Here is a 27704-nt window from a genome sequence, read left to right on the forward strand (position 1 = left end):
TCATGTAGTAACCAAAAAAGTGTGAAACAAATCAAAATATATTTTATATTTGAGATTCTTCTAATAGCCACCCTTTGCCTTGATGACAGCTTTGCACGCTCTAGGCATTCTCTCAACCAGCTACCAGATTGACCTCGAGTGTCCATATGCAAGAATTTCCACAATACCGCCATGGTCGTGGAACAAAATAAAAGTTTTTAAAAAGTATACAAAACCCCTCTCTGAATGGCACACATACACAATCTATATCTCAATTGTCTCAAGGCCTAAAAATCCTTCTTTAACCTGTCTTCTCCCCTTCATCTACAATAAACGAAGTGGATTTAACAAGTGAAATCAATAAGGGATCATACCTTTCACCTAGATTCGCCTGGACAGTCTATGTAATGGAAAGAGCAGGTGTTCTTGATGTTTTGTATACTCAGTGCATTCGGAAAGTATTCAGACCCATTGACTCTTTCCACATTTTGCTACGTTACAGCCTTATTCTATAAATGATTAAATAGTTCCCCCCCCCCGCATCAATCTACACACAATACCCCATAATGACTAAGCAAAAACAGGTTTTAGAAATGTGTGCAAATTTATATGAAAAAAATAATGAAATTTCATATTTACATAAGTATTCAGGCCCTTTACTCTGTATTTTGTTGACAGCAATTACAGCCTCTCAAGCTCTGTCAGGTTGAATGTGGAGCATTGCTGCACAGCTATTTTCAGGTCTCTCTAGAGATGTTCGATCGTGTTCAAGTCCGGGCTCTGGCTGGGCCACTCAAGGACATTCAGAGACTTGTCCTGAAGCCACTCCTGCGTTGTCTTGGCTTTTTGCCTAGGGTCATTGTCCTGTTGGAAGGTGAACCTTCGCCCCAGTCTGAGATCCTGAGCGCTCTGGAGCAGGTTTTCATCAAGGATCTCTCTGTACTTTGCTCCGCTCATCTTTGCCTCCAAGTCTCCAAGTCTCTGCCACTGAAAAACATCCCCACAACATGTTGCTGCCACCACCATGCATCACCGTAGGGATGGTGCCAGGTTTCCTGCAGACGTGACGTTTGGCATTCAGGCCAAAGAGTTCAATCTTGGTTTCATCAGACCATGGTCAGAGCCCTTTAGGTGCCTTTTGGCAAACTCCAAGTGGGCTGTCATGTGCCTTTTACTTGGGAGTGGCTTCCGTCCAGTCACTCTACCATAAAGGCCTGATTGGTGGTGCTGCAGAGATGGTTGTCCTTCTGGAAGGTTTTCCCATCTCCACAGAGGAACTCTGGAGCTCTGCCAGAGAGACCATCGGGTTCTTGGTCACGTCACTGACCAAGGCCCTTCTCCCCCAATTGCTCAGTTTGAACGGGCAGGCAGCTCTAGGAAAAGTTTTGGTGGTTCCAAACTTCTTCCATTTAAGAATGATAGAGGCCACTGTGTTCTTGGGGACATTCAAAGTAGTGTGCCTTTCCAAATCATGTCCAATTAATTTAAATGGATTCTAATCAAGGATGATCAATCTCAAGGATGATCAACGGAAACACGATGCTCCTGAGCTAAATTTCGAGTCTCATAGCAAAAGGTCTGAATACTTATGTAAATAAGGTATCTGTTTTTTATTTTTAATACATTTGCAAAAATTTCTACAAACCTGTTGTTACTTTGTCATTATGGGGTATTATGTGTTCATTTCCTTTTTTTGTTTGTAAAAAAAATTCCATATAAAACAAGTTTAAAAAGTGTAAAAATGTAAAAGGATAGGCAGGAATTATCTGTGACTATCCGCAGGTTTGCCTCACCTTACAGAGTAAGATGGATGACAACCCCTCCATCCATATCCCGCCCACAGGCCCCTACACAGGCCCCATGGACTCCACGTCAGTAAGAACCTGGTCGAGGATCTCGTCAATGACTGAACAGTCATAGTTTACTTGTTCGAGGTCCAGCGCTGGGACAAACGTGACCAGGAGACGACCAACGCTCCTCCGAAGCTCCCTCAGTCTGAGAGAGAGAAAGAGAGACAGAGAGAAAGAGACAGAAAAACAGATTGTCAACATGTACACTGTCAGAAATGAATACTGAAGGAAACAATCTTATCTTCACGTCTGGGGCGTCTCCGAGGTCGAGCCATTAGCAGCACTAGTGGCATCTCCGTCTCACCTCTCTGCCTGGGCAGCTGATGCCTGAGCTCCCTCGCTCTCCTGTTTCTCTGTCAGCCGTTTCTCTCTCTCCTGTTTCTCTCTCTCCTGTTTCTCTCTCTCCTGTTTCTCTCTCTCCTGTTTCTCTCTCTCCCACTCTTGTTTCTCCCTCCTCAGCTCCACCACGTCCTGCTGCAGCGTCTCACAAAGAGACCAGAGGTTGCCCCTCTCCTCCTCTATAATCTCAACCTGTAAATTGGGGAGCAGGCAGGGTCACAGAGGGGATGGATGACAAAAGATTATGGGAAGAGGAAGAATATATCAGATAGACACCCTGGCAATGTTCTTTCGCATACTGCATTGTCCATTTCCCAAATACTAACTGTACCGACAGCTGCTGGGCAAATCTTACTCATTAAATATCAACAGCATACAAATATATGAGGCTACAAGATGGCCAGCTTGTGACTGACCTTAATCCTCTCCGACTGCTCTCCTTCTTCCCCTCCTTCTCCAGTCTGACAGGCCTGGTGGCAGAACTCTCTCTTCACAGTGGCCTGGGAGAGCTCCTGCATGCTGCCCTCCAGGTTATGGAGCTGGGTGGTCAACTTGTTGACTTGCTCCTTGAACTGGTCCCTCTCGTGGGCTGCAGCCTGCATGAGCTCCAGCAGCTGGTCCTGCTGCTCCTGGGCCTCTGACATGTTACGGAAGTCAATCATAGAATGGTCTGATGGGTCTGGGGCGGATGGACCAGAAGAGGATGGGCCTGGTGTGGATGGGCCAGCAGAGGGTGGGTTTGGTGTGGAAGGGCCTGGTTCGGTTCTGTCCCTCCCTTTATACTCCTTCTCCCTTTTCTCCTTGTGCTCCTCATCTTCGTCCTTCACTTTGCTCCATATCTCTGTCTGGGTGGTGATGCTCACCTGCTCTGAGGAAGGTGGTGGAGGGGAGTATCTGGTCGCCGCAGTTCCCATCTCCACAGAGCTTGTTCCTGTGCAGCTAGTTTTAACGTTGCCAGTGCCAGGTGTCTCCATAGCCCTGCTCTCTGATTTTACCATGGCAAGGTCAAAGGTTGCCTTCTTTTGAATAGGGGTGCTGTTGATCTCCAAGATCATAATGTCATCGTCATCCATGATGTTATCGTCGTCATTGTCAATAGAGATGACGACTGACGTGGATGACATGGTTGTTTCTGCAGTCAGTGATACAGTCTCCATGGGGGTGTTGTTATGGAAACCATTCAACCTGGGTCTTTTTGTCTCACTTTCAGGGGTCATGGCCAGGGTTCTCTTCATTCTGTAGAGAGGGTATAGGGGCTTATCACTTGATGCACTATTGAATGAATAATGATGATTATTGAGAGAGAATTCAAGGGAGGAGAGACACTACCACTCAGACAGTGGGCATACCTTAGATTTGAAGGGGTTGACGCGGCCGTAGAGGTTGAAGGGGCTGAAGGGGTTGACCGGGCCGGAGGGGTTGACCGGGCCGGAGGGGTTGACCGGGCCGGAGGGGTTGACGGGGGCGGAGGGGTTGACGGGGGCGGAGGGGTTGACGGGGGCGGAGGGGTTGACCGGGCTGGAAGGGTTGACAGAGAGCACACGGTAGAGATTAGGGAAATGTTTTTGGAGGAAGGGCTGGTCCTTATGAAGGGCTGGTCCCTACATCTTGGCCATGTTCTGTCATAATCTCCACCCGGCACAGCCAGAAGAGGACTGACCACCCCTCAAAGCCTACACCTGCATTGCTTGCTGTTTGGGGTTTTAGGCTGGGTTTCTGTACAGCCCTTTGAGATATCAGCTGATGTAAGAAGGGCTTTATAAATACATTTGATATGAAGAGAGACGCACATGTATATCAATACCGACATTATTAAAAACATCCCCATCAACATAACACATGCACACACAGCTCGTACAGTAGACTTACATGCTTTGGTGAGGCAAGAGATCCTCTGGTGCTTCAGAGTCTTGTTCTGAGCCAGTGCCTTAATCTGCATCTGCTCTGCCTTCTGCTCATCTTCATCCTGACACACACACACACACACACACACACACACACACACACACACACACACACACACACACACACACACACGGGGTAGTTTGGGTAGGGTACACAACATATTAGGGAGAACAAAACATTTGTGGGCATAACATAATCATGAACCAGGGTGTGACATACACTACATGACTAAAAGCATGTGGACACCTGCTCGTTGAACATGTCATTCCAAAGTCATGGGCAATAATATGGAGTTGGTCCCCCAAAGGGGGGCTTTGCTGCTTAAACAGTCTCCGCTCTTCTGGGAAGGCTTTCCACTAGATGTTGGAACATTCCTGTTGGGACTTGCTTCCATTCTAGCCACAAGAGCATTAGTGATGTTGGACGATTAGGCCTAGTTCGCAGTCAGCGTTCCAATTTATCCCAAAGGTGTTTGATGGGGTTGCGGTCAGGGCTCTGGACCTCACTTTGTGCACGGGGGTATTGTCATGTTGAAACAGGAAAGGACCTTCCCCAAACTGTTGCCACAAAGTTGGAAGCACAGAATCGACTAGAATGTCATTGTATGCTGTAGCGTTAAGATTTTCCTTCACTAAGGGGCCTAGCCCGAACCATAAAAAACAGCCCCAGACCATTATTCCTGCTCCACCAAATTTTACAGTTGGCACTATGCATTTAGGAAGGTTGCATTCTCCTGGCATCTGCCGAACCCAGATTCGTCCGTCGGACTACCAGATGGTGAAGCGTGTTCGTCACTCCAGAGAACGTATTTCCACTGCTCCAGAGTCCAATGGCGGTGAGCTTTACACCACTCCAGCCGACGCTTGGCATTGTGCATGGTGATCTTAGGCTTGTATGCCGCTGCTCGGCCATGGAAAACCTTTTCATGAAGCTCCCGTAGAACAGTTCTTGTGCTGACGTTGCTTCCAGAGTCAGTTTGGAACTCGGTAGTGAGTGTTGGAACCGAGGACAGACTTCAGCACTCGATGGTCCCGTTCTGTGAGCTTGTGTGGCCTACCACTTCGCTGCTGAGCCATTGTTGCCCCTAGACATTTCCACTTCACAAGAAGAGCAATACAGTTGACCGGGGCAGCTCTAGCAAGGCAGAAATTTGACGAACTTACTTTTTTTGTAAAGGTGGCATCCTATGACAGTGCCACGTTGAAAGTCACAGAGCTCTTCTGTACGAGCCATTCTTCTACCAGTTTTTGTCGATGGAGATTGCATGGCTGTGTGCTCGATTTTATACACCTGTCAACAATGGATGTGGCTGAACTAGCCGAATCCACTAACTTGAAGGGGTTTCCACATACTTTTGCATATGTAGTGTATACACTGATGGACAGACACACACAGACAGCTAACCTGTTGTTGTTTCTTATCCTGCTTCATTTTGATGTTCCTTTCACTGTGAAACAGAACACAGATTGACTGACATATTAAAAAACACTGGCACCATCTAGATTTGATTGAACATGAAAATCAGTAATTGTCACGTCCTGACCAGTAAGGGGTCATTTTGTTATGATAGTTTGGTCAGGGTGTGGCAGGGGGTGTTTGTTTAGTGTTTTTTTTTTTTTGGGGGGGGGGGTTGATCTATGTTATTCTATTTCCAAGTTTTAAATATCTAGTTTCTGTTTCTATGTTGGAATTGTTTGGGGTTGGTCTCTAATTGGAGGCAGCTGAACCTCATGGCCTCTGATTAGAGCCCATATTTATGTAGGGGTTTTCTCATTGTGTTTTCTGGGTGGTTTATTTCTGTTTAGGATTCTTACCTGACAGAACTGTTTAGCTGTTGCACTTTGGGTTTTGATTCAGTGTTTATTTCAATAAATTTCATGATGAGCACTAACCATGCTGCGCCTTGGTCTACTCCCTACAACGGCCGTTACAGTAATTGCATTCATCTCACCTGCTGACATCCTATACATTCTATAGAATAGCCTATATACAATGTTAATGCCTTGCCTACTGTGCTGCTAAATGAAGACAAAATCTCACTTGCATATGAATCTGTCAAGTCAACAGTTTTCTTTGGGTTTTACACTTTTCTAGTCTGAACACCAGCTCATTCGTCCTTATAAATACGCAAATGCAATCTGACATCTGACTGCAAGCATGCAGTTGACTATGCCAGCTAGCTATTTTGCGTTTGGTAGTAAGCTGGTTATTTGTCTAACATGTTACACAAAAAATGTTTTACCTGCGTCGAGTAAAACGTAAACGGCCCAGCTTCTACCAAATGCAAGTATTGTGGTGGGAAAACTCTCAGCATCATGAAAACTCAAGCAACTTGTGCCGCGAGCCAGCATGGTAAACATGGCACGATTATTTTGCCTCCATCAATAAATCATACAAAGCACTTTATTGTCAATCTTAACACATTTTGTGCAAGGCCTAACATTGTTTTTTCACTCCATGCATAGACAAAATAACGATGCATGTTTCAGCCTCAAGGTTCATTATCTGCAAATAGCCTACAGGTTCAGTTATGCATTACAAATATATTTAGATGCAGCATCATTGATACAGTATATGGTTGGGTTCTCACTGTTGCTTGTGGGTTTTCTGGTATGAAGGTTGGTCATCGGAATCTTCAGGCTCTTCGTCTACCGTGCAGCTCCTGGAATAGGGGATACGGAATGCCTATATACTGTAGTGGCAACGTCAACACACACAAATGCATGCACACCGGTTGGCAAGTAGGCATGCACAGACAATTTACACTGAGTATACAAAGAATTAAGAACACTCTTTCCTTGACAGACTGACCAGGTGAAAGCTATGACCCCTTACTGTTGTTACCTGCTAAATCCACTTCATCAGTGTAGATGAAGGAGAGAAGACAGGTTAAAGAAGGATTTTTAAGCCAAGAGACATGGATTGTGTGTGTGCCATTCAGCGGGTGAATGGTCAAGACATAAGATTTAGGTGCCTTTGAACAGGGTTGCCAGGTAGTAGTTGCCAGGCTCGCCGGTTTGTGTCAAGAACTGTAACGCTGCTGGGTTTTTTACGCTCAACTGTTTTGTTATGACTGTCCTGTGAGGATCCAAATAGATCAGATAAGCTTTGCAATAAATAACTTAAACCAAAATACCTCTCACCCGCAGAGGGGGGGGAAGATTGGTGGGGGTTAACACCTCACACCCTGTTGTAAATCAAGGACAGAACACTCAGACCTTCCCTATCCAAATTCACCCAAGGAATGTGCTTTGTTTTAAGACTTTTCCCACCGAAACTCTAACTCGTTCAAAAGTAACTACTGGAACAATATTTCTAACATAGAACGTTGGGAATGGTCTGAGGCAACCTAACACTAATGTCATTTTGGGTAGTACTTTTTGTGATGTCATTAAATATGTTATAAAAGAAATACTGTAACTTAAAGTATACACACTACATGTACGAAGTTTCCATCCTCTGCGTTGTGCATGCTATATGAAAAATGATGAAAGTGTTTTTGTTAAGAAAGGGATGCGATTTGAGAAACTATAGGAGGAAATTGTTTCTATAACTGTCCACGGTAAGTAGTCACCGCCCCCTTGAGTGAAGTCAAAGAGCGTGTCAAGCTGATGGAACCGCCCATTTTGAACAAACTGTATAAAATGATGGGTTAAGAATGAACATACCAGACCAGAGAGCCGCAGAGCTGCAGCTTTACGTTTAAAGTGGTTTGATCTCTGAATCTCAACACGAGGTAGAGACAATAAAGTCACCTCCCGGACAATCACGGGTACGGCTGAATAGCTGTCCTAAGTAAAGTATCTAGAAACGCGAATTGAAGTGGAACCATTCTACTACTCTGCTCAAACCACTGTAGTACACTACTCTCATCACCCCACTGGGAACCATCGAACACAGCTGACTAGCCTATCTTCAAAGAAGCATCTTCCAGAGCGAATGGAAGGAGAATAAACTTGTAGTTCTGTTCAGGACTACACGACAAGTCACCGGATACCGGACGACTGCAGAGGAGAACAACAGAGAAACCCCTTTTGGACAATCAGAGACTTACAAATGTGCCGCGAAAAGGCCCTGTCCACTGAGAGAAACCAAGGATTTTCACGTAAAAAAAGATCTCTCTCTCTCTCTCTCAGCAGCCATATTGTTGTCAGTCCACTAGGGACCTGTTTTTAATTTATTAAGTGTGTATGTTTATCCTGTTACCATTTAGTTTGCTAGTAAATATTTAAACCAATTTGTGCGGTACTGAATCATAAGTAAGGCTCGTGTTTTTGCAGAAGCAAGGAGGTTACGACTGTTCAGAATGATGATATGAGGTTATGATTAATAAGTTGACTGTTTATGGATGTGATAGACAATTCGGGAGATGGTAACTCTTTAAAGAACCGCTCTCGTGGTGCCTCAGATCCTAATGAGTTAATTGTTACATGATTAATAAAAAAATAAATCGGGTAACAATTAAACATAGTTGCTTGATTAGATAAATAACAGTCTTCAGATTAATGAAAGTAAAGTCATAACCGTTTCCCGTGTGTATCAAGAATGGTCCACCACCCAAAGAACACCCAGCCAACTTGACACAAATGTGGGAAGCATTGGAGTCAACATGGGTCAGCATCCCAGTGGAATGCTTTCGACACATAGTCCATACCATGACGAATTGAGGATGTTGAAGGCAAAATGGGCGGGTGCAACTCTTCAATCAAATCAAATTGGATTTGTCACGTGCCGAATACAAAAGGTGTAGTAGACCTTACCGTGAAATGGTAACTTACAAGCCTGTGGTGTTCCTAATGTTTGGCATACTCAGTGTATTTTATAACACCTGTTAAAAGTATTATTATTTGATCTAGGTGGGACTCACCTGAACTGGGGGTCAGGGTTCATGTGGCAGAACCACTCCTTTGGGAGCCGTTTGCAATCAATTCCATCTGGCAGCTTCCTCCAGCGCAGGCAGGTGTCACACTGCACCCAGTTCTGGTCTGGACGTTTCCTATGGATGTAGAAATACACAGAAGAACCAGTTAGAGGAGGGATGGAGAGAGGAGAAAGGAAAACAGAGGAGTGTTTTACTTACATGGTGTCTTCCACTGGTGTGGTGCTGCTAGGATCTTCTTTGTTTCTCTTAAAGCGTATCTCTTTCCAGTAGTCCTCCAGCTTTACCCCCAAGTTGTTGATGGTTTTCCTGCACATAGAAAATAAGAAATAAACAGACAGTTCACCTAGTGCTGATTTATTCAACTAGATTATTGAAAGTACACCATCTTTAAAGTGAGTGTAGGCAGATTGACGATAAATTGTTTTGTTTTATTGAGTGGAAAACAGTTCCTCAGGACATGTTCTTGAATGGAGCACTCTCCTCATTACCTGTATTTGTCAGTATTGTCAAAATCCTGCTTGTTGTGGGTGGGCTCCAGAAAGTTACACTCGATGACCCCAATGACCCCGAGACCTTGGATGTTGGCCTGAGGGGCGGGGGTAGAGGTGGTTATGGGGTCAGTGACAGGATTCGGGAAAATATTCAGACCGCTTCCCTTTTTCCACATTTTGTTACGTTACAGCCTTATTCTAAAATGGATTAAATTGTTTCCCCTAACAATCTACACACAATACCCCCTAATGACACAGCAAAAACAGGTTTGTAGAATTTTTGCACATTTATTAAAAATAAAATATACCTTATTTACATAAGTATTCAGACCCTTCGCTATGAGACTTAAAATTGAGCTCAGGTGCATCCTGTTTCCATTGATCATCCTTGAGATGTTTCTACAACTTGATTGGAGTCCACCTGTGGTAAATTCAATTGATTCGACATGATTTGGTAAGGCACAAAACCAAGCCACGAGGCGGAAGGAATTGTCCGTTGAGGATCGAGGGAAAGATGAACGGAGGAAAGTACAGAGATCCTTGATGAAAACTTGCTGCGGAGAGCTCAGGACGTCAGACTGGGGCACCTTCCAATAGGACAACGACTCTAAGCACAAAGCCAAGACAATGCAGGAGTGGCTTCGGGACAAGTCTCTAAATGTCCTTGAGTGGCCCAGCCAGAGCCCGGACTTGAACCCGATCGAACACCAACCTGACAGAGCTTGAGAGAATCTGCAGAGAAGAATGGGAGAAACTCCCCAAATACAGGTGTGCCAAGCTTGTAGCGTCATACTCAAGAAGACTCAAGAATGTAATCGCTGCCAAAGGTGCTTCAACAAAGTACTAAGTAAAGAGTCTTATGTAAATGTGATATTTCAGTGTTTCTTTGGAAAAAATAAAATCCTGTGTTTACTTTGTCATTATGGGATATTGTGTGTAGAAAAAAACAATTTAATCAATTTTAGAACAAGGCTGTAACATATTTTTAGGGGAAAAAGTCAAGGGGATCTGAATACAAGTCCCACAATAGAAGCATCCGAGTACCACAATGGATGGCAGTCATTTTTTTTATGCACATGCACAAGCACATAAACTATTATACCTTGAGTTGAACGCCCACTCGCTCATAGGCTTTGATAAGGCGGTTTTTGTGGTACATCATGATGCCGTATTGTTCCTTGCTCTTGGTGTTGTACCCAAAGGTCACGGGGATGCGTCTGTTCTGGTAGAGGACTTAAGGACAACTCAAACAGAAAGGAGAGCAGTGGCACATATATATCCTTTTCCCCTTTATGAAAAATACCATATTGTATCACTGTGTTGAACATGAACATCCAACTATGGAATGCATTGAACTTATAATTAGCTAAAGATAGGTAACTGATTATTGCAAGCTTATAAAGTATTGTGTCTATAGCAGTGACTGATGGTATGTCTTGTATATAGAGCATACTACCCACATTTGCCTGTTTCTAATTTCCCTCCAAATGCAAACAAAAAGTAGTGTCTCGAGGATATGACAACATGCGCACGCACACAGACTAAAGCCATCCAGAGAGGCTCCGGGGTGAGGAAGGATACCACAAAGTTAGGCTTGTAATGGTCCTTAGCAATGTAAGCCAGGCTCTTGGAGATGAGTTCAGTCTTCACTTTCTGACCTCGAATTATGATCTGCATCCGGGGCTTCAGGTACAGAATACTGCAGTATGCCTGAGCACACAACAACACTTTGATAAACAATCAACATATGAAATATTTCACACATACAAAATGATAAAACTAGTCAAAGGACGAGGTTCACACATCTTGCATAGTCTTCACATTTTGCTGCCTTAGAATTAAATAAAAAGGGATTAAATTAGATATTTTTTGCTACCGATCTACACAACCTATACTACATTTTCAAAGTGAAAGAAAAATGATAGAACATTTTCCAAATTAATAATTGATCGCGTATGTCTTCACACCCCAGAGTTAATACACTGCTCAAAAAAATAAAGGGAACACTAAAATAACACATCCTAGATCTGAATGAATGAAATAATCTTATTAAATACTTATTTCTTTACATAGTTGAATGTGCTGACAACAAAATCACAAAAAAATAATTCAGTGGAAATCCAATTTATCAACCCATGGAGGTCTGGATTTGGAGTCGCACTCAAAATTAAAGTGGAAAACCACACTACAGGCTGATCCAACTTTGATGTAATGTCCTTAAAACAAGTCAAAATGAGGCTCAGTAGTGTGTGTGGCCTCCACGTGCCTGTATGACGTCCCTACAACGCCCGGGCATGCTCCTGATGAGGTGGCGGATGGTCTCCTGAGGGATCTCCTCCCAGACCTGGACTAAAGCATCCGCCAACTCCTGGACAGTCTGTGGTGCAACGTGGTGTTGGTGGATGGAGCAAGACATGATGTCCCAGATGTGCTCAATTGGATTCAGGTCTGGGGAACGGGCGGGCCAGTCCATAGCATCAATGCCTTCCTCTTGCAGGAACTGCTGACACTCTCCAGCCACATGAGGTCTAGCATTGTCTTGCATTAGGAGAAACCCAGGGCCAACCGCACCAACATACGGTCTCACAAGGGGTCTGAGGATCTCATCTCGGTACCTAATGGCAGTCAGGCTACCTCTGGCAAGCTGTGCGGCCCCCCAAAGAAATGCCACCCCACACCATGACTGACCCACCGCCAAACCGGTCATGCTGGAGGATGTTGCAGGCAGAAGAATGTTCTCCACGGCATCTCCAGACTCTGTCACGTCTGTCACATGTGCTCAGTGTGAACCTGCTTTCATCTGTGAAGAGCACAGGGCGCCAGTGGCGAATTTGCCAATCTTGGTGTTCTCTGGCAAATGCCAAACGTCCTGCACAGTGTTGGGCTGTAAGCACAACCCCCACCTGTGGACGTCGGGCCCTCATACCACCCTCATGGAGTCTGTTTCTGACTGTTTGAGCAGACACATGCACATTTGTGGCCTGCTGGAGGTCATTCTGCAGGGCTCTGGCAGTGCTCCTCCTTGCACAAAGGCGGAGGTAGCGGTCCTGCTGCTGGGTTGTTGCCCTCCTACGGCCTCCTCCACGTCTCTTGATGTACTGGCCTGTCTCCTGGTAGCGCCTCCATGCTCTGGACACTACGCTGACAGACACAGCAAACCTTCTTGCCACAGCTCGCATTGATGTGCCATCCTGGATGAGCTGCACTACCTGAGCCACTTGTGTGGGTTGTAGACTCCGTCTCATGCTACCACTAGAGTGAAAGCACCGCCAGCATTCAAAAGTGACCAAAACATCAGCCAGGAAGCATAGGAACTGAGAAGTGGTCTGTGGTCACCACCTGCAGAACCACTCCTTTATTGGGGGTGTCTTGCTAATTGCCTATAATTTCCACCTGTTGTCTATTCCATTTGCACAACAGCATGTGAAATTTATTGTCAATCAGTATTGCTTCCTAAGTGGACAGTTTGATTTCACACAAGTGTGATTGACTTGGAGTTACATTGTGTTGTTTAAGTGTTCCTTTTATTTTTTGGAGCAGTGTACTTGGTGGAAGCACCTTTAGCAGCCATTACAAGCTGTGAACAATTTTAGATAAGATTCTACCAATCTTGCACAACTCTTTTGGCAACATATACAGCGCATTCGAAAGTAATTAGATCCCTTGACTTTTTCCACATTTTGTTACGTTACAGCCTTATTTTAAACTTATTTTTAAATGATTAAATATATTTTTCCCTCATCAATCTACACACAATACACCATAATGACAAAGCAAAAACAGGTTGACATTTTAGCAAATTTATAAAAAATAAAAAGCTGAAATATCACATTTACATAGGTATTCAGACCCTTTACTAAGTACTTTGTTAAATCACCTTTGGCCACGATTACAGCCTTGAGTATTCTTGTGAATGACGCCACAAGCTTGGCACACCTGTATTTGGGGAGTTTCTCCCATTCTTCTCTGCAGACCCTCTCAAGCTCTGTCAGGTTGGATGGGGAGCGTCGCTGCACAGCTATTTTCAGGTCTCTCCAGAGATGTTTGATCGGGTTCCAGTCCGGGCTCTGGCTGGGCCACTCAAGGACATTTAGAGACTTGTCTTGAAGCCACTCCTGCGTTGTTTTGGCTTTGTGCTTAGGGTTGTTGTCCTGTTGGAAGGAGAACCTTTGCCCCAGTCTAAGGTCCCGAGGGCTCTGGAGCAGGTTTTCATCAAGGATCTGTCTGTACTTTGCTCTGTTCATCTTTCATTCGATCCTGATTAGTCTCCAAGTCCCTGCCACTGAAAAACATCCCCTCAGCATGATGCTGCCACCACAATGCTTCCAACGTAGGGATGGTGCCAGGTTTCCTCCAGACGTCATGCTTGGCATTCAGGCCAAATAATTCAATCTAGGTTTCATCAGACCCGAGAATCTTGTATCTCATGGTCTGAGAGTCCTTTGGGTGGCTTTTGGCAAAGTCCAAGCAGGCTGTCATGTGCATTTTACTGAGGAGTGGCTTCCGTCTGGCCACTCTACCATAAAGGCCTGATTGATGGAGTGCTGCAGAGATGGTTGTCCTTCTGGAAGGTTCTACCATCTCCACAGAGCAACTCTGGAGGTCTGTCAGAGTGACCATTGGGTTCTTGGTCACCTCCCTGACCAAGGCCCCTCTTCCCCGATTGCTCAGTTTGGTCCGGCGGCCAGCTCTTTGAAGAGTCTTTGTGGGTCTAAACTTCTTCCATTTAAGAATGATGGAGGCCACTGTGTTCTTGGGGACCTTCAGTCCTGCATAATTGTTTTGTTACCCTTCCCCAGATCTGTGCCTCGACACAATCCTGTCTCGGAGCTCTACGGACAATTCCTTTACCTCCCAGGCTTGGTTTTTGCTCTGACATGCACTGTCAATTGTGGGACCATATATAAACAGGAGTGTCCCTTTCCAAATCATGTCCAATCAATTTAATTACCACAGGTGGACTCCAATCAAGTTGTACAAACATCTCAAGGATGATCAATGGAAACAGGATGCACCTGAGCTCAATTTCAAGTCTCATAGCAAAGGGTCTGAATACTTATGTAAATAAGGTATTTCTGTTTTTGACTTGTAATATATTTGCAAAAAAAATCAAAACTTGTTTTCGCTTTGTAATTATGGGATATTGTTTGTAGATTGATAAGGGAAAACATTTATTTAATCCATTTTAGAATAAGGCTGTAACGTAACAAAATGTGGAAAAAGTCAAGGTCTGAATACTTTCCGAATGCATTGTATAAGTACATACAGTTGAAGTCGGAAGTTTACATAGACTTAGGTTGGAGTCATTAAAACTCGTTTTTCAACCACTCCACACATTTCTTGTTAACAAACTATAGTTTTGGCAAGTCCGTTAGGACATCTACTTTGTGCATGACACAATCCATTTTTCCAACAATTGTTTACAGACAGATTATTTCACTTATAATTCACTGTATCACAATTCCAGTGGGTCAGACGTTTACATACACTAAGTTGACTGTGCCTTTAAACAGCTTGGAAAATTCCAGAAAATGATGCCATGGCTTTAGAAGCTTCTGATAGGCTAATTGACATCATTTGAGTCAATTGGAGGTGTACCTGTGGATGTATTTCAAGGCCTACCTTCAAACGCAGTGCCTCTTTGCTTGACATCATGGGAAAATCAAAAGAAATCAGCCAAGACCTCAGAAAAACAATTGTAGACCTCCACAAGTCTGGTTCATCCTTGGGAGCAATTTCCAAAACACCTGAAGGTACCACGTTCATCTGTACAAACAATAGTACGCAAGTATAAACACCATGGGACCACGCAGCCGTCATACCACTCAGAAGGAGACACGTTCTGTCTTCTAGAGATGAACGTACTTTGGTGCGACAAGTGCAAATCAATCCCAGAACAACAGCAAAGGACCTTGTGAATATGCTGGAGGAAACAAGTACAAAAGTATCTATATCCACAGTAAAACGAGTCCTATATCGACATAACCTGAAAGGCCGCTCAGCAATGAAGAAGCCACCGCTCCAAAACCGCCATAAAAAAGCCAGACTATGGTTTGCAACTACACATGGGGACAAAGATCGTACTTTTTTTCATGTTGTGGGGGTGATTTGCTGCAGGAGGGACTGATGCACTTCACAAAATACATCATGAGGAAGGAAAATTATGTGGATATATTGAAGCAACATCTCAAGACATCAGTCAGGAAGTTAAAGCTTGGTCGCAAATGAGTCTTCCAAATGGACAATGACCCCAAGCATACTTCCAAGTTGTGGCAAAAATGGCTTAAGGACAACAAAGTCAAGGTATTGGAGTGGCCATCACAAAGCCCTGACCTAAATCCCATAGAAAATTTGTGGGCAGAACTGAAAAAGTGTGTGCGAGCAAGGAGGCCTACAAACCTGACTCAGTTACACCAGCTCTGTCAGGAGGAATGGGCCAAAATTCACCCAACTTATTGTGGGAAGCTTGTGGAAGACTACCCAAAACATTTGACCCAAGTTAAACAATTTACAGGCAATGTTACCAAATACTTACTGAGTGTATGTAAACTTCTGATCCACTGGGAATGTGATGAAAGAAATAAAAGCTGAAATAAATCATTCTCTCTACTATTATTCTGACATTTCACATTCTTAAAATAAAGTGGTGATCCTAACTGACCTAAGACGGGATTTTTACTAGGATTAAATGTCAGGAATTGTGAAAAACTGAGTTTAAATGTATTTGGCTAAGATGTATGTAAACTTCCAACTTCAACTGTATATATATATAATATAAGTTTATCCATTGTTTTTGTCCTCTCACTCAAACCCTCATCCTTTTTTTTTTCTTCTTTTGCACCTACCCCACATTTTCCAGGAATATTCTTATCATGTTACCAAACGTATCAAGAGTATTTTCTGATTTCATTTTCAACAAATGCAGCGAAAAGTACAGTAAATGTTAACAGTGTATTGATATGATATTTAAGTGTCATACACCTACCCGTGCCCAGCCCAAATGGGCTTCCAAGACACTACAGAACAAAATAACATTTTACAAATGATATGCATACAATGATCATGGCAAGTACAGCTACCATCTAGCCACACTACACAAACAGTACATTTCTCATTCTCCTCCAGGCATTGTTAACAAACTGAGCAATCTCAAGCACGCCCTATCTGAAACAAAATTCAAGCCTCTGCTCGTCCCGTAACCAGAATCCTTCAGGGTTATCAACAAAAAAAATACATGTCTCAGATCGTTATACAGAGGGCAATAAAACACTAAATGGACTTTGTTTTCGATTTTCCCAAGATCACACAGCAGGCAAAGTCTTTCCTCTTCAGGCACTCTGTTAAACCTACCCATCTCTATAGCCAGAGGGAGGGTGAGGGATCGGCACAAACTGACCTTTAGATTTTTGTTAGGTTCAGGCAAACATATGGTTCAGGGGTGTAGTTCTCTTTGATGAGAGTGCACGTTCTAAGTTTAGGTTTAAAGCGCAATGTTTGGATTCAGTCTTGTGTCAGGTGAAATGTTGTGTCCTCAACTTTGATCTAATAATCTCCTAACTTTTCCCTTTCAATTGCTAGCATGGTTATGCATATAGGGTTATTCTGGGAAAGTTTCTATAATTTTCTTTCACTTTGAAAATTTGGAGTAGATTGTGAAGATCAGTCGGATTGAATTTTAAGGCAGCGAAATGTGAAGACTGTGCAAGGGGTGTGTAGACTTTCACTAGGCACTGTATTTGCGTCAACCTTAGAAGTTCTAACTCTGTTGTGCAAAATGCTGTATGGTAAATCAATAACATTATAATCAGTATACTCAGTCATCACTTACACGTAGCGAGTAGTAACTCTCTGGTTTTGTGAGCAGCTCTGACTGTCTGTATTGGTCACTGTTGCTCTCCAACACATCCAATGGGATTTTGATGTCGTCGCTGAATGACGTGAAATCAAATTCTGTCGGTCCTGTTATCGTCCTGTGGACAATAACAAACACTGTATAGACTCTTACTCAACAGTTGTATTTGCTCCACACTTCAAAAAAGGCCTCTCTGCCGACCCCTAATGGTGGAATTTTAGGTTTTGATTATGGGGAAAACAGAAGTGAAACCGAAAATTCTACCAAGGGCATTCATAGAGTAGAGGGAGAAGTGACATTAGAAAGTAAAATTCCACATAGCAAAACCCAATAGATATGGGAGAAGGAAAGGGAAGAGAATGCATGTGTGTGTCTGACCTGCGCAGGTTCCAGACGATAATGCGTGTTCCCGAGGAGCCTGTGGAGCTGATGGCTTTGAGCTCCTCGAGCAGCTCGTTCTCCGTTTTAAAGATAGAGTAACGCAGGATGTCCTGCAGACTAGCCTTGTGCTTCTCATTCACAGAGAGTGCACCTCAAGTCAAGGACAACACACACAGGGACAACACAAAAGGTAGATAGACAAATAGCTAACAGTATTTAAGGTTGGCACTATAAAATAACACTGTATATGCACATCTATAGAGGGATCTAAATCCAACCTGTTTGGAGGTGATGACTGTTTGGGCACTATGTGTATGTGTATAGTCTCTCTATAAAAGGATATACTGGCTGTGTGGGAGACATTGGAAGGAGATGATGGGCACAATGATCTCGTCTGCTTTGATCTGTGCCAGGTAGCTCTGGGAGAGCATGCCTACTTGCATGGTGTCTCCGTCTTGCGACTTGGAGAACACAATGGCATCTTTCCCCAGACGCATGGACCCGGACTTGAAGCCGTTACCATAGAGACCAATCGGGTGCTTGCCATTTATGACTCTCTTATCACTGTAACCGAAGCTGAAAGAGAAAAAGAGAGAAACATGCTATTTTTGTGTACATCAATCGTAAACGTGCATTCTTATAGTACAGCATAAGATTTGTCCCTGGTTTGTTCCGGGGACATCCCTTAGGATGTTTTCAGGACGTGCTCTGAACATCTGTTTTTCCCGTCTTTAAAACATAAAATAATGGTCCTAAGGGAACATTCTCCAGGGGACTTTTGCCTAGTTCCCTGTAAGTTCCCTTGACATTATGGAGGACCGTGTCAGAGCGTTTTTAGGACATTCTCAGAACATTCATCAATATACCAGTTGTAAGGACGTCTTGTGATGGTCCCAAGGGAGGTCTCTGCAGGACTTTTGTCTAGATCTAACCTGATTTACCCTGCTGAAGTAGTGGTAGTTGTTGAAAAACTGTCCATACCTGAGCATCTTGTGCATCCTTTCATAGTCCAATCCATTTCCATTGTCCATGAAGATGAGGCAGTCTTGCTCTTTGATCTGCGTCTTATCAATCCAGAACTGCTTGGCGTTAACATCAGGATCGTAGGCATTGTCTGGTGAAAGATATAGAGATAGAGGATGTAAGCATAGGTGCATACACAGAATACACTGCCAATTACTTTGACACATAAAGAGTATTGTTATTACAGTATGTTGCTATGCAAATAACCAGTCCCTTTCATAGTGTAGATAATAAAACCCTATACTAGACCACCCATGCCACCTTCTTATTGCTTTTCAAATGAGAACAAGACTATGGCCAAGCCGGCACATCCACGCCAAACCCTTCTAGCAGTCCAAGCCAAACCCTCCACCTACCAGCTGTGTTGCTACTGCTGTGGAAAACAACCACACCACAAGGGGTTTAGACCCCCCCAGAAATTCAACATTCAAAATGGTGTAATGTAAAGTGTAATAGATAGAACATGTCCCCCTTTGCTGCTTGTGCAATGTGAACCATTAAGGCTTGGACTCACCGGTAGCGTTTGCAGATCAAGAGTACATACCTCTGAACAAAGTGACAGCCTTCATTTGCATATCGACTGCAAATCAATTCATCATCTAGAAACGGCTGCAAATGTTGACGCCTACCAGGGGTTGGTCCCGAAATCACAAAAAGCTGAATGAACTGCGAACGAAAGGCACACCGTCATTCGGTGCAATGTGTTTTCTCCTTTAGAACAGCCTGTCTGGGACAGCTGTCACGGAGGATGCAACCCCAGCCTCTAAAACTGATGCTATATCCTCAAGACGCTACTGTAACATCAGGCTAACACAAACATGTGGTCTGGTCTCCCACTCTCCCCAACTATTTTCAAATCAATCCCTCTATTAATCCAGCCATCTCCTTTTCACATTTCCTCCCTACTGCAATTTTTGTACTACTATATTTTATTGCCTAGCCCACCCTCTCTCCATTATTCTGTCTGGAGTAGGCTTGAATCCAAAGGCCTGTCCAAAGCCATACTGGTGGGGGGGTGTTGGCAATATGTGTGTGTGTGTACTGAGTAGATGGGAGACACTGGCTGAAGAATATATCCTAAGCCTTTATTGCCCCAGGTAGAGGTAAAAAGACAGAGAAATAGTGTGATGGGTTAAGAATAGTGAGGATATGGAAGGAAATCAAGAGTGTGAGATACAGGGACACAGAGAAAGATGGAGATAAGAGAAGGAGAGATTGATGGACATTCATTCATCTCTGCATTTAGCAAAAGAGTGCCATCTGCACTGCTATTTTAGTTATCAATTAATCTGAGTATTCGCTCATTGATTTCATTTTTGCGACCATCAGGTGACATCCCTGGGACAAACCGGAAACTAGTCAAAAACCTCCAGGGGTCCATGACAATGTCCAAACAACATTCGGTGGACCATCAGGGGACAATGACACAACATCCCAAGAACGTCCTCGGTGACATACTCAGGACCAACCGGGAACTAGACAAATCCACCAGGGGACCATGACACAACGTCCCAAGAACATCCTAAAAAGTCCTTGGGGACATCCCCGGGACCAAGCTAGAAATAGACAAAACCTCCAGGGGACCCTGACACAACATCCTGACGATTTTAGGTGACCATTTCCTAACGACTCATTATTGTTTGCAGGGAGGGCAGTACCACTAAATAAATGAATAGGGACATTTTAGGTGTGCCTTAGAATGTTTTATCCCATCAATGTATATCAGGGTTAAAAAAAAGGCTGGAAAACACTGGTTTTGTGATTGGACAATATGACGATGACTCACCTATTAGTTCAGCGATGGCGCTGAAGGGCCAGGTGTGGCTGGTGGAGTTTGTGTGGAGGAACTTTGGACATAGCTGTAAAGGAAGGGGCAGAGGATTACAGTTACACTATACAAATACTGACAACATGAAATGGGATTTTATTTTTGCATATTACCACCTCCTGGATTAAGTTAGGCCTGCTCTTGCCCTTATTTTTATTTAACCTTTATTTAACTAGACAAGTCAGTTACAATGACGGCCTACCAAAAGGCCTCATGCGGGGACGGGGGCCTGGGATAAAAAATGTATACAATATAAATAAATATAGGACAAAAGACACATCACAACAATAGAGACAACACTACATAAAGAGAGACCTAAGACAACAACATAGCAAGGCAGCAACACAACATGGTAGAAACACAACATGGTAGAAGCACAAAACATGGTACAAACATTATTGGGCACAGACAACAGCACAAAGGGCAAGAAGGTAGAGACAACATTACATCACACAAAACAGCCACAACTGTCAGTAAGAGTGTCCATGAGAGACAGAGATAAAACTGTCCAGTTTGAAGGTTTGTTGCAGCTCGTTCCAGTCGCTAGCTGCAGCGAACTGAAAAGAGGAGCGACCCAGGGATGTGTGTGCTTTGGGGACCTTTAATAACAGAATGTGACTGGCAGAACGGGTGTTGTATGTGGAGGATGAGGGCTGCAGTAGATATCTCAGATAAGGGGAGTGAGGCCTAAGTGGGTTTTATAAATAAGCATCAACCAGTGGGTCTTGCAATGGGTCTACAGAGATGATCAGTTTACAGAGGAGTATAGAGTGCAGTGATGAAAGGGTCTAAGCGATCTGACCCAGATGTTTTTTGGGGGTCAAGTTTAAGGAGCTTCTTTAGCACCTAGGACTCAGTGACTGCCTGCAGGGAGAAAGTTTGGGGAGAAAAATAGGGAGAAGCATCGGGGATAGTCGCATTAGAAGGGGTGGGACGGGAAATGTTGGATGGGCAAGGAGGCATGGCTGAGTCAAATAGGAATCCTGACTTAATTAATGAAGGTTAAGGAGCTCAGCCATGTGCTTCTTGTCAGTAACAACCACATCAACATTAAGGGACATGGGCAGCTGTGAGGAGGAGGGTTTATTCTCCAGGTCAGGGAGAGCTCTGCATTGCTGACAGATGTTACGTTCCCCAGTTTCTGTGTTGTGGTTTTGTTTGTATGTGTGTGTTTCAGAATGGCTTCCTGAAATTCCCCCAAGCAGCCGATTGGTCAGCCCCATTGTTAATTGGAGCTGACCCCGCCCTCTCGTCAGATACAGCTGTATCCCATTACAGACTCCTTCTCCAGCTAGAAAAAGCCAGTGTTCGTTTATTAGAGAGAGATTATTAGTATGTCCTATGTTGGTGAGCGAGCAAGCTGATTAGTATATCCTGTGTTGGTTGTTTCTCAGAGCTTATTGTTATATCCGGTGTTGGTTGTTGCTGAGAGCGTGCTGATTAGTATATCCTGTGTTGGTTGGTGCTGAGAGAGACTGCTGATTAGTATATCCTGTGTTGGTTGGTGCTGAGAGAGACTGCTGATTAGTATATCCTGTGTTGGTTGGTGCTGAGAGAGACTGCTGATTAGTATATCCTGTGTTGGTTGGTGCTGAGAGAGTGTGCTGATTAGTATATCCTGTGTTGGTTGTTGCTGAGAGAGCGTGCTGATTAGTATATCCTGTGTTGGTTGGTGCTGAGAGAGACTGCTGATTAGTATATCCTGTGTTGGTTGTTGCTGAGAGAGACTGCTGATTAGTATATCCTGTGTTGGTTGGTGCTGAGAGAGTGTGCTGATTAGTATATCCTGTGTTGGTTGGTGCTGAGAGAGACTGCTGATTAGTATATCCTGTGTTGGTTGGTGCTGAGAGAGACTGCTGATTAGTATATCCTGTGTTGGTTGGTGCTGAGAGAGACTGCTGATTAGTATATCCTGTGTTGGTTGGTGCTGAGAGAGACTGCTGATTAGTATATCCTGTGTTGGTTGTTGCTGAGAGACTGCTGATTAGTATATCCTGTGTTTGTTGGTGCTGAGAGAGTGTGCTGATTAGTATATCCTGTGTTGGTTGTTGCTGAGAGAGACTGCTGATTAGTATATCCTGTGTTGGTTGTTGCTGAGAGACTGCTGATTAGTATATCCTGTGTTGGTTGTTGCTGAGAGGTATAATTTGTTGCTGGTATTTTATAGTCGGTCCTGCTAAGGTATCTATGACAAAAGGACTGTTTTTGATTATAGTAATTCTTTGTATTCCGTTTCATTTGTTCCCAGGGGGAAGGCACCTAGGGAGTGCTTAGGCAAGAGGCCTGTGGGTATACATAACCCGTAGTATTTACTGTCTATACACACGAGGTAAGACCTGGGCGGACCACCCCCTGTATTTTGGTTAGCGCACCAGGTGGTGCTAAGTTGGGTAGGAGAGGGGGCTTTGACACTTACTTTCTTTGCTTTGGTTCAGTTCAGCCCCTTTTCCCCAAATTTACCGTGTGACGGAATAAATTCCCTGTAAACGGTACTAATCTCTGCCTTTGTCATCTTTACTCGCACCTACAGTCCCATACCTCTTTCACTCCACGGGGAGTTGAGTTGTAGGGTGTTGCGTTCTCTTCCTAGAGGTGTACGTAACAACGCATGATATCTGAATGTGCATCAGATGGCAACAAGATCATATTGTATAGCAATTGCATCAGGTAACATGAATCCAAAGCCGGCGAGAGGTGGTTAGAATAGGATGGGAGGCCAAATGTCAGTGTAAACAATAGTCAGAGTCCCAAGTGTGGGAGTCCCATGCCCAATAAAAAAACTCAATATATAACGACTTGGGGCTAGCCATTGTAAGTTCAGAGTCGCTCGCCCCAACAGTGCTGGAAGCGAGCGACAGCTCGGGAGAGAGGGGTGAGGGTACCTGTACCAGACAGGGGGAAACGGTGAACAGATCTCCAAGCTACAGGCAACGGGAGTAGGTGTCACACCCACTTGGGAGAAGCTTTTATTTCTGGAGGCAGATTTCTTGTAGAAAATGCCAGTGAGTGGTCTTTGAACAGTAGGAGGGGGCTTCAGAGGATGCTTCAAAGACTCCTGCCACTCCTAGGGCCCAAAGGCCTCGACACCATTTACTTCACACCTTAGTGCTAATTGGATTTGTATCTGGTCTGTCCTTGCAAGCCTGGGGGCTTTAACTCAGCATTCAGTTTTGATCTGGAGCGAAGGCCATGCTGTGGAGGGTAGCATCCTGCACATGTACCTGCTGAAAAATCCACGTTCATCTAACTTCAAATCTATCCTTTTGTAAAAAACATGTTAAAATGTGAGAGCTCATATGCAGCTGTGTCTTGCTCTCTGATAGGGGTGTGCCAATCATGACTCCAACTGCATTGCATTTCATTGGGTCAGTCCATGTTCCTACATGCTGTCAGACGCAAATGCCCAGACCCTTCCCAAACGCTCTACTAAAACGCTTGCGATGCAGTTTTGGAAACACTTGGAAATACGAAAGATACACTGGCAATATTCGTGGCCAATCTTTGTGTAAAAATCTATAAATCAAATACAATCATCATACCAATAGTTGCTTCTATTACACAAGATGTCCTTAAATCAATATTACTCCACAAAAGCTCTACAGAGGAACGGAAACAAATACTTCAAGGTCTCAGAGCCAGTGAAGTCACTGATTGAAATGCTACTACCATGCACTGCTAACTAGCTAGCCATTTCACACCGGTTACACCAAGGTGGTGATGAACCCACTTGCAGTCTGAGTCCTCACATAGAAATGAATGGTGTCAAGTGATCGATGGCTTTGTCCATTCAGTCATTGGTTTCAGGCAATCCGGCAATAGGGTCTGGCTCCAGCAGATACTTTCTCAGGACAGACCAGCTCCGATAGGTCTAATGATGCCAGAAAGGATGGTGTTTTACTGCCACCAACCCGCACTGGTGGTGAAATTACTTGTAGAATTGGAGGCTAGGTACTTGCTAGCTAGTGTTGTACTAACTAGCTAGTGTTGTAGGCCTACTACCTATCTAGTGTGTACTTGCTAGCTAAGAAGTGCGCACTTGCTAGCTGCACAAGCAACAGTGGTTAGCATAACGCCCTGGACCAGAGCTAGTACGCCGACTGGTAGCACACTGACACCCTGGAACAAAGCTACCGACTCACGCAATACACACAACCAACAAACATCTACAGGTTGCGTGTGCACATACCATTTGAGATGAAAAAATACCATCTGAGAAGCACCTGCTTGCACTTTGAGGTTCACAGACCAGGCAGCGTCAGCACGCATAATCTGTAGCTACTGCCTATTTCTACAATGTATCTCTTCAAATCCGATTTTAAACCTAACCCGAACATTAACCACAATACTAACCTTTCCTTGAATTAAGACCAAAAAGGAACATTTTGTATTCATCAATTTTGACTTTGCCTCTGGACCGTCTAGTAGTGGGAACAAATCTGGCACTTTGATTTGGAGAAGTGAGTGTTGGAGCTAGAAACACAAGCATTTCGCAACACACTCAATAACATCTGCTAAATATGTGTATGTGACCAATAACACTTGATTTGATTATTCTATATTACGCTCATTTCCCTATAGTAGACAGAACGTGTTACTACATTACACATATGAACGTTTTCACCACACACGAATTAAAGGAAATATACATCCCCTTTACCTCAGATTGGTGATCAAATCGAACTTTAATACAAGTGTAGACCTTACCGCGAAATGCTTAGTTACAAGCCCTTAACCAACAGTGCAGTTCAAGAAGAGTTAAGAAAATATTTACCAAATAAAGTAAAAAAAAATATATAAAAATTAACACAATAAAATAACAATAACGAGGCTATATACAGGGGGTGATGTTGTTAGTATTACAGTGTATAGTCATCACGACCTCACAAAATCGATTGCTTAAAAAATATCAATATCTTTGGTTTAGTACCACAGTTTTTTTCATTGAAACAGTTCAAACTGAATAGGCTTTCACGACAACTGGGAACTCGGAAAAAAACGAGGTCGAATCATGAAGTCAGTGATCTCGGTCGGAAAAACAGAGTTCTAGAAAGAGGCCCGTGTTCCCGACTTGGAATTCCGAGTTTTCGATTTTTACGATTTTTCCCAGTCGGAGCTCGTTTTTTCCCGACTTCCCAGTTGTCTTGAACGCACTGAATTCGGAAGTCGGAAAATTCCCAATTCAGAGTTCCCAGTTGTTTTGAATGCGGCATTGGAAATGGAGCTGTCATTTTCAGACCACCGTGGCTAGAAAGAAAAATTCGGGCGATCCTCCCTTAAAAGTCCTCGGCTCACATTAAGTCATGGACTTAAGGGTTTATCATTGAAATGAAAAAGCCATGAAAGCCAACCCCTGTCGCTATCTAGAAACCATTATGATATAATTTCTTTAAATTATCCAGTAAAAAAAAGTGTTGTTTCCTGGCCATCTATCGAAATAACGTTCTCACAGAAATATAAATTGATACATGGCTACGACAGGTTGTCATCTCTTGACAGACAGAAGTAGTAGCCTATACCAAAGTTCTTTTAGTTTGTCTGTTAGATGTGTGCAAACCGTACATGTCCCAGCGGTTATTGTCCCAGATTTATTGACTTAAACGCAATATCGACGTGACTGGTATATTTGCGCGCACTATTGATGACAGTAGAACAAGCGATCAATTCCAGTCTTGAGTGAACGCTTGGTAAATGTTGCTGCGTGTGCAGGTTAGAAGGTAGGCTACGAATTTGCCAAATACAAATAATCTAAACACAAGTGTGATACGTGTGTGTAGGCAGTAACTTTTACGTATTCGTCTTCAAAATATCACAACTTATTTCAGCATATTGATTATTAATTTGGACATTTAAAACCGGCGCTTGGACAGTGGGCCATAAATTTAAAAAAAGCCATGATAACAGGAAGCAGCAACAGTATGAATTTTCTATATATGTTTTAGGAATATAAACGGTACGTAACATACTTTTTCAACAGGGTTCTACTTTATCAGGTAAAAACTACCGATCGAAACCAAAAACGTGCTATGATTTCGATGATTAGTTCAATCACTATAACCAGAAGCAACTGCACATAATTTACTTCTACATAGCACAATGTCAACAGGTTGTGGCTAGATACTGTAAAAGTAAAATATCATGTTAACGCCTACCTTACTTATAGGGACTCCTCTCTGCGACGCCATCTTCTCCGAAATGCAGAAGGGACAACATGCACAAGTCTAGCGCTAGGGAACCACCCAGCTGGGCCTAGCTGAATAATAATGCTGCGTTCATAACCAAGTTGGAAGGTGGTAATTACCAGTTAAATGTATACATGCACCAGCCTAGCGCGAGGGCACCATCCAGCTGGGCCGAGCGGGTGTTTTGAATAATAATGCTGCGTTCATAGCCAAGTGGGAAGGTTACTAGTTAAATGTATTCATTTAACTAGTTAAATTACTAGTTAAATGTATTCATTTCCTTTGAACACGTTGAAAAATGCCGACTCACACAACAAGCTCCATCAACCATAAACTAAAAGTACAGCTATCATGATTGTAAACAAAATATAGTGTTAAAAAAACATTAATATTGCTTTTTATAAATAATGTTTTGTTGTATTTAACTGACTAAAATGCTATTATCTAGGTCATTTCTTTAGTAGATGTCAGCTTGTGGGACAAGTCAGGGGTGCTTTCAGTTCGATGGAACAATTGCTACGTTGCAGAACAGTTTGTACTGAACTACACGTTTCCCCAAAATGTTCTGGAACAGACTTTGCGGTACGTTTGCTCCATTTGGTGGGTGTAACGGGTGAATCAAACTGAACACTCCTTGGAGTGTTGAAGAATAACTTTATCTGTTTATTCAATTGATTTTAATTTAAAAGAGACGCTGGTATTGACCCAGAACACAAATGCCTGCCTCCCTAGATTCTTTTTTTTTCTCTCCCACCTTTATTTAACCAGGTAGGCTAGTTGAGAACAAGTTCTCATTTGCAACTGCAACCTGGCCAAGATAAAGCAAAGCAGTTCGACACATACAACACAGTTACACATGGAATAAACAAACATACACTCAATAATACAGTAGAAAAAGTCTATATACAGTATGTGTAAATGAGGTAGGGCAATACATAGGCCATGGTGGCGAAGTAATTACAATATAGCAATTAAACACTGGAACGGTAGATGTG

The 27704-nt window shown here is 43.4% G+C and overlaps 1 protein-coding gene across 9 annotated transcripts; it reads right to left on the reverse strand.

The window, feature by feature from the left end:
* On the reverse strand, positions 1–26817 carry LOC106582041 (MORC family CW-type zinc finger protein 3). Of its 9 annotated transcripts, none has more exons than XM_045704648.1 (19): positions 26685–26699; positions 20489–20561; positions 19247–19368; positions 18661–18793; positions 18023–18255; positions 17677–17824; positions 17275–17416; positions 11028–11156; positions 10549–10668; positions 9444–9541; positions 9154–9261; positions 8941–9069; positions 6664–6735; positions 5478–5520; positions 4038–4134; positions 3518–3686; positions 2585–3404; positions 2134–2360; positions 1–1974 (listed from the first exon to the last, which is right to left on the reverse strand). In XM_045704648.1, exons 3-19 carry the CDS (start codon positions 19275–19277, stop codon positions 1827–1829), a joined length of 2847 nt encoding a protein of 948 aa, XP_045560604.1. In that variant the 5' UTR covers positions 19278–19368; positions 20489–20561; positions 26685–26699; the 3' UTR covers positions 1–1826. The 9 variants fall into 9 exon arrangements, with proteins under 9 accessions (XP_045560604.1, XP_045560605.1, XP_045560607.1 ...); XM_045704649.1 differs by having other exon boundaries at positions 26680–26696; XM_045704651.1 differs by lacking the exon at positions 26685–26699 and adding an exon at positions 24277–24632.
* Positions 26818–27704: the final 887 nt, after the last annotated feature.

The sequence above is a fragment of the Salmo salar genome, chromosome ssa21 (genome assembly GCF_905237065.1).
Source record: "Salmo salar chromosome ssa21, Ssal_v3.1, whole genome shotgun sequence".
Lineage (NCBI taxonomy): Eukaryota > Metazoa > Chordata > Actinopteri > Salmoniformes > Salmonidae > Salmo > Salmo salar.